At 58.9% G+C, this 12746-nt stretch overlaps 1 protein-coding gene across 1 annotated transcript; it reads right to left on the bottom strand.

Moving 5' to 3' along the window:
- Positions 1-6203: 6203 nt before the first annotated feature.
- On the bottom strand, positions 6204-12002 carry LOC125337464 (digestive cysteine proteinase 1-like). Its single transcript, XM_048327205.1, has 11 exons — positions 11829-12002; positions 10714-10773; positions 10376-10468; positions 10115-10287; positions 9151-9394; positions 8887-9079; positions 8595-8788; positions 7893-7984; positions 7647-7808; positions 6881-7070; positions 6204-6571 (listed from the first exon to the last, which is right to left on the bottom strand). Exons 1-11 carry the CDS (start codon positions 11878-11880, stop codon positions 6384-6386), a joined length of 1641 nt encoding a protein of 546 aa, XP_048183162.1. The 5' UTR covers positions 11881-12002; the 3' UTR covers positions 6204-6383.
- Positions 12003-12746: the final 744 nt, after the last annotated feature.

Raw genomic sequence — 12746 nt, 5'->3', positions numbered from 1 at the left:
CCCGCCCGCCCGGCCCGCGCGGCCCCGCCCCCTCCCGCCGTCCATTGGCGGCGCGCCACATCAGTCACGCCTCGGCCGCTTCTTATTGGCGAACGGGCCGTCACTCACAGCGGCGGGGCGGGGCGCGCCGGGGAAGCGTGAACGTCACGGGAGGGCCGCGGTGACGCAGCCGCTCGGCCCCGCGTGACGCGGCGCGCGGGGGAGGTCGCGCGAGATCGCGCGTGGAGACGATGGGGGGGAGGGGGCGGGGACTGGGAAAAGGGGCGGGGCTGGACTGGACAGGGCCGGACAGGACAGGGCCGGACAGGGCCGGACCGGACAGGACAGGGCAGGACTGGACAGGGCCGGACCGGACAGGACAGGACAGGGCCGGACAGGACAGGACAGGGCCGGACAGGGCCGGACAGGACAGGGCAGGACAGGGCAGGACAGGACAGGACAGGGCCGGACAGGGCCGGACAGGACCGGACAGGACAGGGCAGGACTGGACAGGGCCGGACCGGACAGGACAGGACAGGGCCGGACAGGACAGGACAGGACAGGGCAGGACAGGACAGGGCAGGACTGGACAGGGCCGGACCGGACAGGACAGGACAGGGCAGGACAGGGCCGGACAGGACAGGGCAGGACTGGACAGGGCCGGACCGGACAGGACAGGACAGGGCCGGACAGGGCCGGACCGGACAGGACAGGGCCGGGGGAACGGACAGGACAGGACAGGGCCGGACAGGACAGGACAGGACAGGACCAGACAGGGCCGGACAGGACAGGACAGGACAGGGCCGGATAGGATAGGACAGAGCAGGAGAGGACAGGACAGGGCAGGAGAGGACAGGGCAGGACAGGACTGGGCAGGGCCGGGGGAACGGACAGGACAGGACTGGGGGAACGGACAGGGCAGGACAGGACAGGACAGGACAGGACAGGGCCGGAAGGAGGCTGAGCTGGGTCGAGGAAAGAGCTGAGGGGAGGTTGAAGGGGGTGGTGGCAGGGCTGAACCAGGACAAGGTGAACAGGAGATCCATGGCTGGCCTATGTTAGGGGAGGGGAGTTGGATTAGGGCTGGGGAGGAGGAGGATGGGAGGCTGGATTAGGGCTGGGCTGGGGAGATGAGCTGCTGCAGGGAGGGAAGGTCTCTGTGGAGGTGGGTGAAGGAGGGTCAGGACTGGGGAAAGGAAGGAAGAGAGCAGAGGAGTGTGGGGAGGAGGAGGAGGTGTGTCCGCCTTGAGAATGGAGGTGAGGAGGAACAGAGCCACCTGCTCTGGGGAGGGCTGGAGACACCAGCAGGGCAGGGGCAGTGGGAGTATTGTGGCTGGAGGCTTGAGAGAAAGAGAATAGGAGGAAGAGGAAGGGAAAATGAGGCAGGAGGTTGTGTCTGCAGGGAAAGGAAAACCTTCACGTGAACCTGCTTCCCCTTTGCTCTGACTCCAGCAGCTGCTCATCCACAAGTCCCAGACACAGCCATGGCTGATTTCACGGGTGGATCGACCTCTAATGGGGAGCAGGGTCAGAGCAAACTGCAGCTCCCTGTGCTTACACTGCAGCCTGGGAGCAGCTCCAGGTGGGAACACAGGAAAGATTTGGCCCCGTTTCATTTTGGGAATGAGGTTGGACTCAAGTTGCTGCAGCAGGGACAGATCATACACTGTACACGTGCACTAATTGCTCCTTTTTTCATCAATTAGTTGTCATTTTGTACAACGTGACACAGAACAGGTGCTTTGAGAAATGGGGGAAATTAAGGCATTTTGGTGTTAAAAGTTCACTGTAAATCCAAGATGGAATGAGCAAAAGGCAGTAACTGCTCACAGTTGTGTGATCTGCTCCGTTTGCTTGACATTCCCGTGCTCCTGCACCCTTCCCTCTTTCTCAGACCTTAAGGGATACCTTGAAATCTTTGGGAAACTTCTATCCTTACCTTTTTTGCTACACCAGATGACAGAGTATTCCCACTCCTGGCTGGTGCAAGTGGTGAAGCTGAAATCTGAGCTGCTCAGGCTTTCCCAAGAAGGACCGGGGGAGTGTCTTGGGTTTTTAGCTTGGCTGCGTGGGTGTGCATAATGAACCGGAATTCTGCTGTGCTTGGCTACCTCGGGGACTCGTTCTAATCACCGGGCAAATGTGCTGTGTGTAGGAGAAATACTTAATTTCATGACATTAGTTGCATTGTGCTGGATGCTGGGTTGTGATTGGGAAATGTCCGTCGGTGGGAAGCAGGAGGCAGAGCTTGGCAGAGGCGGCGGATGGCTGGGAACAAACCCCTCCTCGCCGTTCAGGGGCTGCAGTGCTCCAGGGGAGGGTTTTGCGGGATGAGGAGGTGGAAGACTGGGGATGCTCAGATTTTGGGGCTTGACAGCGCACCTGGAGAAGGGAAACGCTGCCTGCAATCTGTTACAGTAAATCATGGAATCCTGAAATGGTTTGAGTTGGAAGGGACCTTAAAGCTCCTCTTGTCCCACCTCCTGCCATGGGCAGGGACACCTTCCGCTAGACCAGGTTGCTCCAAGCCTCGTCCAAGCTGGCCTTGGACACTTGCAGGGATGGGGCAGCCACAGCTTCTCTGGGCACCCTGTGCCAGGGCATAACCACCCTCACAGGGAAGAATTTCTTCCTAACATAAAATCTAACCCTGCCCTCTTTTAGTTTGAATCCATTCCCCTTTATCCTATCAATTAAAATCTACAAGTCAGGGTGTGGGGGGTACGGAGTGGCAAATACCTGGGGCTGAAGGAAAAGGAATGGTTCCGTTTGAGAACATGAGCAACAAACCTGCCAGAGCAGTCACGGGCGCCAAGGGAGAAACATTTGGCTGAGGAAGAGCATTTGTAAAGCTGCTACTGAAGGAAGTGTGAGAAGAAACGCTTGGAAAGCCACTGCCTCGGTGATTTTCCAGCAGAGACGCATTGGCAGCAAAGCAGTTTCAAGCCTTCAGAGTTTAGAAGGCTGTTCAGCTATATCAGATGCACCCTTTCACTATGGAATGGTTTGGGTTGGAAGGAATCGTAAAGGTTGTCTCGCCCTAATGCCCTGCCATGGGCAGGGACATCTTTTTGTGCCGCAAAAACCTCTGGTTACTGTGTAAGACAGCAAAAGCCTCCCCTGGGTCATGGTCTTCACCATCCTAAAATCTCAGGGTTTTATGTAAAGCATGTCCTTCCCCTTCATGGACCACCTGGTTCTGTCCTGGGGAGACCGAGACCCCCAGGAGCCCCTTCCCCCTGGCATAGGAGTACTACTGTGAGCTCTCCATCAGCCCCTCTGGGTCGCCTGGAGCGTTTGGGAGCCACGAGGTTGCCAAAGCAAGTTTGATTCAGCTGCTGTTCCTTGACACCGTCTGTGGTTCTCTGTAAATCACTAACAGATAATAATTTCATATTCTGGCTCTGCGTGTCCCCTGCTCGCTGAATAATTACCTTGTTTTGTGTGAGCCATGAGAGGTTTTCACAGATAATTCATCCAGCAGGGAAAGGCAGCCAGATTTTGGGCTGGAGCACATTTTCTGGCCACCTGGCATTGCTGCACAGAGGTCTGTGCCGGAGCGCAGCTGCCTCCGGAGGGAAATGCTGTATCCAGGACAGCCGAGGGCAGGGCGAAAACCCAAACCCAGATGAAATCCCAGCCGCCCTTCCTCGGAGAATAATTTAGCTTGGCAAACTCAGCCCACCCTGGGTTTCTGGATGTGTGGACAGATTGATCCCACAGATCTGGATGCTCTCACCCACAGAGGAGCTGTTTCACTGGAAACAGAATTCCTCCCAGGAGCTGTTTGTGGTGGTGAGCTTCATCTCACTCCCCATGTCCTGCCTGGCCTTGGGTGGGTGGGTTGGAGCCCAGCATGGACCTAAGATTGCCCCAAGGTTGCCATCCCTATCCCGGGGTTGAGTTGATGCAGGGCAGGAGGAGGAAGGGTCATCCCTGTGCCAGCTTATCTCGGCAGCTCCCAAACTCAGGGTACTTGCTGGCATTGCTGTGCTGAGGGGCTCCAGTCACAGAATCTCAGAATCACTGAGGTTGGAAAAGACCTCTGAGATCATTGAGTCCACCCTTTGACTGATCCCCACCTTGTCACACAGACCAGTGCCATGTCCAGTCATTCCTTGGACTCCTCCAGGGATGGGGTCTCCACCACATCCCTGGACAGCCTCTTCCAATGCCTGACCACCCTTTCAATGAAGAATGAGACGTCACAGCCCTGTCCTACAGCCTCCACAACCCTGATGGAGAGCAGTGTCCTTACCTTTAACATGGGTCATGAGGAGCATCAGCACCTCCATCTCGTCATAAACCGGGATATTGTTGAGGTAGAAGCCACAATTCCAGTCACTCACCTGGGTGGTGATGACTGACAACCATTTGGTGAGCATCTTCATGGATCAATTCCTAAAGAAGCATCAGGAGAGCATCAGGCTGGACTAACAAGCTGTTTGGAGGCTCAGGAAATCCTGGGAGGTGGCCAAGCAGGCTCCCACCTCCAGCATGAGCCACCACTGGCTTGGACAGCCTCGAAAGGGGTCAGTGTGCAGGCAGACATCACCTATGCCCAGCCTAAGTGCCCGAGCACCAAGCTCTTGGTTGGCAGATGCCAAAAAGGGGCAGCTGAACAAGGAGGAGGCCCTGAAGGAGAGGAGACCATGACAAACACCTAACAGAGGATGGGGGCAGGACTGGAAGCTGACCACTGAGGGCTACCACCAGTCCATCCCATAGACTAAGAGGGAGATGGGGTTCTCAAGGTGGGATATGGAAGGTGGGTCCCAAATCCTCTCAGCTTCCACCCTGAACAGTGCTCATTTCCTTAAACACCAACCTCAGCTGATGTTTCACCACCAAGGTATCAAATTTGGGGGGGTTTTCTGCAAGGTGTCTCTTCCAAAGGAAACCTTAAATGCAGAGCTTCAGGCCAGCTTTGCTTCCAATAAATAGCAGGGTTCAGAGTGGCTGTGCTTTGCTGTGCTCTGCAGAACTTGGAGCCACTCTGAGGTATGGGTGTCCAGGGAAGTCTGGAGGTCACAGCTCAGCCGGGCTGGGAGCCAGAGCCTACATCTGGCTCTGCAAACAGCAAACCTCCCTTCAGGTATGTCCTTTCTTATTTTTTCCTCTTTCAAATATAATAAACAGATATTTTTTTTTAAGTTCCCAGCCATCCAAACTACCCACACTCAGGACCGCAATATCCCTAATGCCATGAATGCAAAATTTCAGTAAATGCTTCCTGGGGATGCAAAACCTCCAACTCTCAAAGCCACCTTCGTGTTCAGCAGCAAATTCAGGACATCACCTATCCAAAGGGAGCCTGAAAGTCACGGTTCCCTGAAAGTCAAAGCATGTTTTATTGACTGCAGTCAAGAGAATCAAAGAGACCTGGACTCCCACGGAATAAACCACATTATTCCTGTGCGGTGATCATTCCTCTCCCAGACGTGAATTCCAGCCAGCCTCCCTGCCAGGAATGATTAAAGACCCCTTCAGCAATCAGCAAATTGTCAAATAAGCAGGTGAACAAGAGAAAGAAAACAAGGGAATATGATGACCTGCCACCACTGATGAGAGCAGTTGTATCACCTGGAGGGAAGTGCAGCTCCCTAAGTGCTGCCAGTGGTCTGCTGTACAAAATTGGGGTGTAGTCATGGGGGATGTCACTTCTCAACTATCAAAACCCCATTTTGGGGGAAGGTAGAGCCTGTGCAGATGCAGCTACAAGTCAGGGATGACTTTTCCCCTCTTCTAGGTTTCCCTTCCCACCCTGTTTTAGTATCCTCATGCACTGATCCTGCTCTCCAGGATGGCTTGAGCCCAAACTAAGAGCACACAGCTGAGCCACGGCCACGGTGTGAAAGGGGAGCACCCCCAGAGAGTGAAGGTGCCTGGCTGGTGGCATTGGCAAACACCCTGATGATGACGTCCCCACCTGCAGCCACAACAGGCACTTTGGCTGTGGGGCAGAGGGTGGAGGCCTTCCCCCTCCCCAACACTCCACGCCAGGAATTTCTCATCTCAGCAGAAATCCCTGGGGTTGTTTGTGCTCCACCTCAGAGCTGGAAAAGCTGCTCCCCTCGCCCCGGGTGTCTGGGACTGGCAGACTAGGATCCCACGGGACCAAGAAAACCAGCCTGGGGACAGGGACCTGTACAGGATGTGTCACTGGGGCACAGGGGCACAGCTGTGTGGGCAGCAATTGAATCCCTCCTGTAGAAGCCATCCAGTATTTTTCCAGCGTCTTTATTGGCAAGCCCAGTGCTGTGTCCCTGTCCTGCCCCATGTCCAGCACTGAATGGGCCTGTCCCATTGTGTCCCTGGCTTCCTGATGGTTCCACTGAAGGGGCTGATCCAGGGCTGAGTACCGAGAGTGTCACCCAGAGCCCTCCCTGCAGAGACAGGGTGGCTCAGGCCAGGATGGGGTAGGTGGCCTCAGTGGCCACACCACAATTGTTGTCCTTCATGGCCATGAGGATGTAGCCATCATTGCCCCAATACGTGGACCAGGAGTTCTTGATGAGCCAATAGGTCTCTCCCTGCAGGACTCCGTAGCCCACAGCCAGCACTGCGTGGTCCAGCGATCCCGGCGTGTTGTCTGCAGGGAATGACATGGGAGAGGGTTCACTTGAAGACCATCCCTGTCTGGAGACTATCCCTGTCTGGTGAGCATCCTTGTCCAGAGACCATGCCTTTCTGGAGACCACCCCTGTCTGGAGAAGATCCCTGTCCAGAGAACATCCCAGTCTGGACAGCATCCCTGTTCCCAGGGCTACTCTCAGTGCTGCAGAGGACTTCAGGGCTCATCCCCTCCACCCCTCCCTTGACCACAAGGATGGGACCTGGGTGCTCTGACATTTCCTTGGGCACCCAGGTCCTCCCGTGCCCCGCGTGCTGCTTGTCTCACCGCATTTGGGCTCGTAGTAGATGCCGTTGGAGTAGAAGGAGAAGGTCTTGTGCGAGGCATCGATGCTGACGGCCACGGGGCCGTGCTTGTAGATGGCAGCTTTGACTGCTGTGATGTTGCCCGAGGTGACATTGACGTAGCCCGTGATCTTGGCCAGCATCTCAGACTGGTTGTAGTGGCACAAGCCATTCTACAGAGCCAGGGGACACACAGTGTCACCAGGACCCCTAGGATCCCTCGCTGGGACCCCGCCCACTCTGCCTGACCCTGTGGATGCAGGGAGTGATCTGGAATTTGGGCTGTGAGAGCATCCTGGCTCTGACCCCGCTGTCCTCCCAAGCCCGGGGTGGTGGGCATGTTTTCCCAGTTGCTCAAGGACACAATGCGGAGGGCTGGCTCTGCACCCAAAGCCCTGGAGGGCTGTTGCCTGCATCTTGCTGTCACATCCCTGTCCCCAGGCGGCTTTGCTCCATCCCTGGGTAGCCCGGGGTATGGAGTGACCCATGGCACCACGCATGGGTGGAGGAGTCTTGTCCCTGTTTTGCAAGAAGAGAAACTGAGGGACGCGGTGACAAAACCACCTGGCCGAGCCCTGGGGCTTGACTTTGATGGTACTTTGAACCACAGAAGCCTGGTGCCTTGGGGACGAGGTGACATCCTCATCTCCAGAGCCTCTTTGTGCCTCTGACACATCCAGGTGGGTCTCACTATGTCTTAAAGCCACAAGATGTTGGGAAGGCCATCAGGGACAAGGGGCCACCCTCACCTGTCCCTTGTAGGTGCCATAGGACTCCGTGCTGGCGATGCCCCCGTGCTTTTTGATCCACTCGTACGCTCTCCACTCCTCGCCCCCGTCGCAGGCGTAGTTCCCAAAGCCCCAGGAGCAGTCAATGAGGACTTGTTGGGACAGGGGGGTCAGCACGCCGGTCTGCAGGGGGGACATGGTGAAGGGATGGGAATGGGCACCCTCCAGACGCCCCATCCATGCCGTGGGGCACAGCCCTGCTCCCACCTTGAGGAAGAGGGCACCTTCCATGGCTCCTGTTGTAGCGAAGCTCCAGCACGACCCGCAGACGGCCTGATCCTTCACGGGGGTGACAGCACCTGAGGACAATGGGGCAGGGGATGAGAAACCAGGTTGACACCGAGGGATGGTGGCAGGTGGAAGGGAAACTGAGGCAGGAGTTGAGTTCCAGAGGCAGCACAGCCAGGTCTTGAAGTGGGGGAATGCACCAGCAAACCTGGGACCCCTGCCCTTGGCTAGGGGCAAGCTTTGGGGGTTTCACTCCCAGCTGATGGAGACATGGGGGAAGCCAGATGTTGCTCCAGATATCACATCTGTCCCTGGGGCACCAGAGTGAATTCAGGGCCAAGTGCTGACTCAGCTGCCTTTAATCATAGAAACGCAGAATGGTTTGGGTTGGAAGGGAGCTCAAATACCTTCTCATTCCACCCCCTGCCATGGGCAGGTGACACCTTCCACTAGACCAGGTTGCTCCAAGCCCCATCCATCCTGGCCTTGGACAGCCCCAGATTCTCCATACAGCCTGTTCCAATGTCTCACCAACCTCATAGATGTGCAGGGACAGCACAGCCCCACAGGCTCCTCCGTGTAGTGATGGAGAGCAGGGGAGCTCTGTGGGACTCAGCGCTGGCCCTGGTGAGGAGCACTCACTCCCAAAGCCCCCCGGTGTCCCTCTGACCCCGCACGTACCGTACATGCGCCAGTCGAGGCTCTCGGGCAGGATGATGCCAGTGTAGAGCTCAGTGGGGAAGGGCAGCCCATTGTTGGGGATCCCGCTGTGACGGCGGCCCCGCAGGGCTGCCAGCTCCTGGGGCGTGCGGTCGGCCAGGTGGTTCAGGGACAGCGTGTAGGAGAGTGCGGCGCGGTTCCGCGAGTGCACAAACCTGCCACCACAGTGGGGACAGCCCCAGCTGGCACTGCCACCACCTCCTCGGTGTGAGCAGCACCCCCAGAGGGTCGTCATCCCCCCGCCTGCCTGTACCTCATGTTGTGCACGAAGATGCTCTGCCTGTGCTCCAGCTCCCGCACGGAGCTGTAGCGCCGCCCCATCTGCCGGCGGTAGTCATGGAAAACCTGGTGTGCCCAGGGCTGGTGCTGTCCCACCAGGTCCTCCATGGGGTTTGCCAGCACACGATGCTCTGCCACGTTCCCTGGCAGCACCCCACACTTGGTCTCTGGGGACCGAAGAGAGGACACCGTCAGCCCAAGCCCCGCGGGCAGGACGGGGGGACCCTCCCCGGCTCACCATTGATGGGGAGGTCGAAGACGGAGGGGGGGTAGCTGTTGTCGAAGTCAGTGTAGGCAATTTCGTATTTGTCGTAGTGGGAGCCCAGCAAGCTGTTGTACCCCCGCATTTCATAGTGCACGGGGGCCACCCCACAGCTGGAGTTGGTCACCCACAGGGTGTAGACGTTCTTCTTCTGTGCCCAGCGGGTGACATTCTGCCACACAGCGCAGTACCGGCCCTCGTAGTACTCCTCCCGCAGGAACTGGGGGGGGGGGACAGGGCCTCAGGGAGGGGACCCCAACCTCCCCCAGGCACCCTGCTGCCCATCCAGCCCCTTTGCACAGCCCAGTGCACACACCAGGCTCTCTGGCTGCATCCAGTGGCTCCATGGCCATTAGCACACAGCCATGCATGGGATGGAAACGGGGGCAAGGATTTGGGGTGCAACACAGGGCAGACCCCCCTGTCTGGCTCAGCAGTGCCCTGGGGACACTCCACTGTGCACAGCACTCTGTGCACCCATAGCAGGGGTTCTGGCTGCACTAATTTTCTCCAAAAACCTCAAACGATTCCAGGTTTTTCCTGCGTGTTTCCAAGCTCTTGCCATGCAGGCATGTGTCCAGCTCAGTGACAACCTGCTGTCCCCACTGCTCACGTGCTGTGCCCAGCCCTGACGCAGGCTGGGGCCGGCGGGAGCTGACCCGCCATGCAGGGACTTGCCCAATCCATGCCGAAACGCCAGCGTTTGTGTGGGATGTGACACGTCCCAACACGGCTGCTGGGGTTGGGAAAGGAGCCAGGAGTCTGGCCCCAAGCCGGGTGGGGAAGTGACCCTCCCTGCGCCCTGGGGTGTGGGCACGTGTCCTGGCCTGTCCCAGCACCCTGCAGCCCTCGGACAGAGAGGAGCATCTCCCAGCACCCTGTCCCACAGCCTGGAGATGCTTCGGGGGGCAAGTCAGTTCCAGGCTCTGATGCTTCCCACCTTAAAGCCCCTCATGCTGGGGAAGACGCTCTGAGCCATGACCACATCCTCCTTGGAGCCGGGCAGCTGGAAGCACTTCCTGGTGTTCACCTCCTTCTCGGTCGTCTCTGGTGTGATCTTGTACCTCATCCCATAGGGCTTCACTGCTGCCAGCTGGAAGGTTATCACCTGCCCTGTGCCAGGGAAAGGGAAACTGAGGCACAGGAGTCCTGCTGGTGCAGGGATGGACGCAGCTGAAGCAGCTGGGTGCCCACCTCCTACCTCCGTAGTACTGGATCCGGCTCTTGTTCCCTGTCAGGTTGTACCAGGCTTCAAAGGGCTCCTCGATCTCGGCGTAGGGCAGCTTAATGACCCCTGTGAGCCCCCGGCACAGGACACAGGTCAGCCCCAAAACCTCAGCACCCCAACATCCCTTCCTGAGCCCCCCAGAATTTGCGGACCCACAGCCAAGCAAGCCACTGCCCCCATGGGTGAAGGGTCAGGAAGAGGCACTCGGCTGTTGGAACTTGCCCCAACTTGGCACTGGGACAGCCTGGTCCTGCCCGGTGCTGAGCATCCTCTCCTCTCCCCCAGCACAGGGGGCTGCGGGATCCCATTACCTCGGACGTGGTAGATGGAGCCGAACTGAGGGGGTGGGCGGGAGAGCCCATAGTCCTGTCCTGAAAGGCAGAGAGGGGCAGGGTGAGGAGGGCTGTGTGTCCCCCCAGCTGAGATGGGGATGGGAGGCTGCTGGGCCAGTGCTCCCCTTCCTTGCAGCTGGGGGCTTCCCTGCTTGGCCAAAAGATCTTCCTGAGCTCATCCAAAGGCACATCCAAGGGACACCGAGGCACTGACACCCTCCCAGGGTCAGCACTGTTGCACCCCCAGGGAGCCTCAGTTCCCGGGTGACTGTTGGGGTAATGGTCCAGTGTCACCCCAAGCACTGGCCTTGGATGGTATTTCCAACGTGGGACTCAGCCAAGCTGTCCCCAACACACAGGCCATGGTTGAGGGGTGCCAGGGACCTGACTGGTTCCACCTGGCTTCTTTCAGTGACCTCCCCAACCTCCCTCCGGGCTCCCAGCTTATGCAACCTCACGCCAACACAACTGCTGAGAACGAGCCCTTCCCTCTCTCAGCATCTTCCTCCTTGCCCGGAACGACTGGCAGCACGTGCCCGGCCCCAGACAGCACCTGCCCAGCCCGGGACAGCCGGGAGCAGACCTGCCCCCCAACCCTCGGGGAGGCAGGGACGAGCAGACCCCCCCTGCACCCCAGGCTGTGCCAGGGGTACCCATCACACGCCGTCTCTCGGCACCCTCAGACGGTGTCAGGGTCCAGCAACGGGTCCAGCCACCTCCCAACCCTGCTCGGTTTTATGAGCGCCCAGAAAGGGGGTCCCACGGGGGCATGGTCGCCCTGCCACCCCCGTCCCCTCCCGCTTGGCTGCCCTGCCTGCTTGGGTTAAACCCCTTGAGTTAAAGCCTCAATTTAGTCTTATTTTCACGTCCCCAGCCCCACCAAGCCCTCAAGGCACATCCCCCCTGCCCACCCACCCCAGCTGTGTCTTGGAGGAACTGTAAATTTTGGGACCCGACAAGCAATAAAACCACTTCCCCAGTCTCCAACCTGCCCTGCAGTGCAGCGGGAGGAGATCTGGTGGGGTGCCGCCATCTCTCTCCCATGCCCGGGGTGTCCCCAGCAGGGACAGTGCTAGGGTGGGGGTCAGACTCACCCCGGACGGCGATGCAGAGTGCAGAGGCCACGAGCCAGCGGAGAACACCCATCCCGGCCGCCCCGGCTAGCCCGGCGCCGGCTGCTCAACTTTAAGCCGGAGCCAGCGGCGGCGAAACCCGGCGGAGCCAATGCCGAAGTTCGGGCCCTCCCTGGAGGAGGGAAAGAACCGGCATCATGTGGTGCCTGGCGGGGGAACGGGCACCCCGGGGTGCTCGGCTGGGAGAGCGAGTCTCGGCAGGGCCCCCGTGCAGGGAGATGGAGCAATGCCGGGTGCTGCGGGGGATGGGAGGTGCAGGATGAGCCCCAAAACGCCTCAAGCAGCATTTGGGTGGGTGCACCAGATGGATCTGTGGGGGACCCCCCCAAGCTGGGGTCAGCCAGACTTCCTTCCCTTTAAGGATGGGTTGTCACACCTGGTCTGCACCTGGAAGGGAGAAATGGGCAGTGGGGCATTCGGGGCTGTGTCTCTCCTCCTGGGGTGGGAGGGCAGAGCTCCTTGAGGTCTTTTCAAGCAGCCCCGATGCCGGGGTGATGGGCAGGAGGCAGCAGAGGGTCTACAGGGTGGCATTATCGAGCCAGATCCTGAGACTGGGAGCACTGGGAACTCTTTGCTGGGGGTCCGAGCCAGCCCTGGGGCACAGGGGGACGGCTGTGTGTGTCCTGCCACCAGATGGGCAACTTGTTCCTGTCCCTTGCAGGACCACAGCGCTCTGTGCCCAATTTGATGTCCCTTTGCTGTCCCCTGCCCGGGACTCTCCCTCGGGGAGCTCAGGGAGGCACTGTCAGGCTTTGGGGACGGGTGCAGGCAGCCCCCACCGTGGCACAGGCTGGATCCGCACACGCCCCGTAAATCCCAGCGGGCAGAGCCTGGGAATCCACGCCAGTGTCCCCTTGTGTTACTGGGGACCAGAGGCCC

The sequence above is a fragment of the Corvus hawaiiensis genome, chromosome 23, assembly GCF_020740725.1.
Source record: "Corvus hawaiiensis isolate bCorHaw1 chromosome 23, bCorHaw1.pri.cur, whole genome shotgun sequence".
NCBI lineage: Eukaryota > Metazoa > Chordata > Aves > Passeriformes > Corvidae > Corvus > Corvus hawaiiensis.
Note: the sequence above shows the minus strand (reverse complement) of the source record. Positions and strands in the feature narration are given on the sequence as shown.

Bases quoted from the DNA above. Each gene is read 5' to 3' on its own strand.
- LOC125337464 (XM_048327205.1), bottom strand. From the start codon at position 11,880: ATGGGTGTTCTCCGCTGGCTCGTGGCCTCTGCACTCTGCATCGCCGTC. The intron at 9,395-10,114 runs GTGGGAAGCATC...CCCCCCCCCCAG, and splicing joins CCAGCATGAGGGGCTTTAAG to TTCCTGCGGGAGGAGTACTA. The intron at 8,789-8,886 runs GTACAGGCAGGC...CTGTGGTGGCAG, and splicing joins ATCTTCGTGCACAACATGAG to GTTTGTGCACTCGCGGAACC.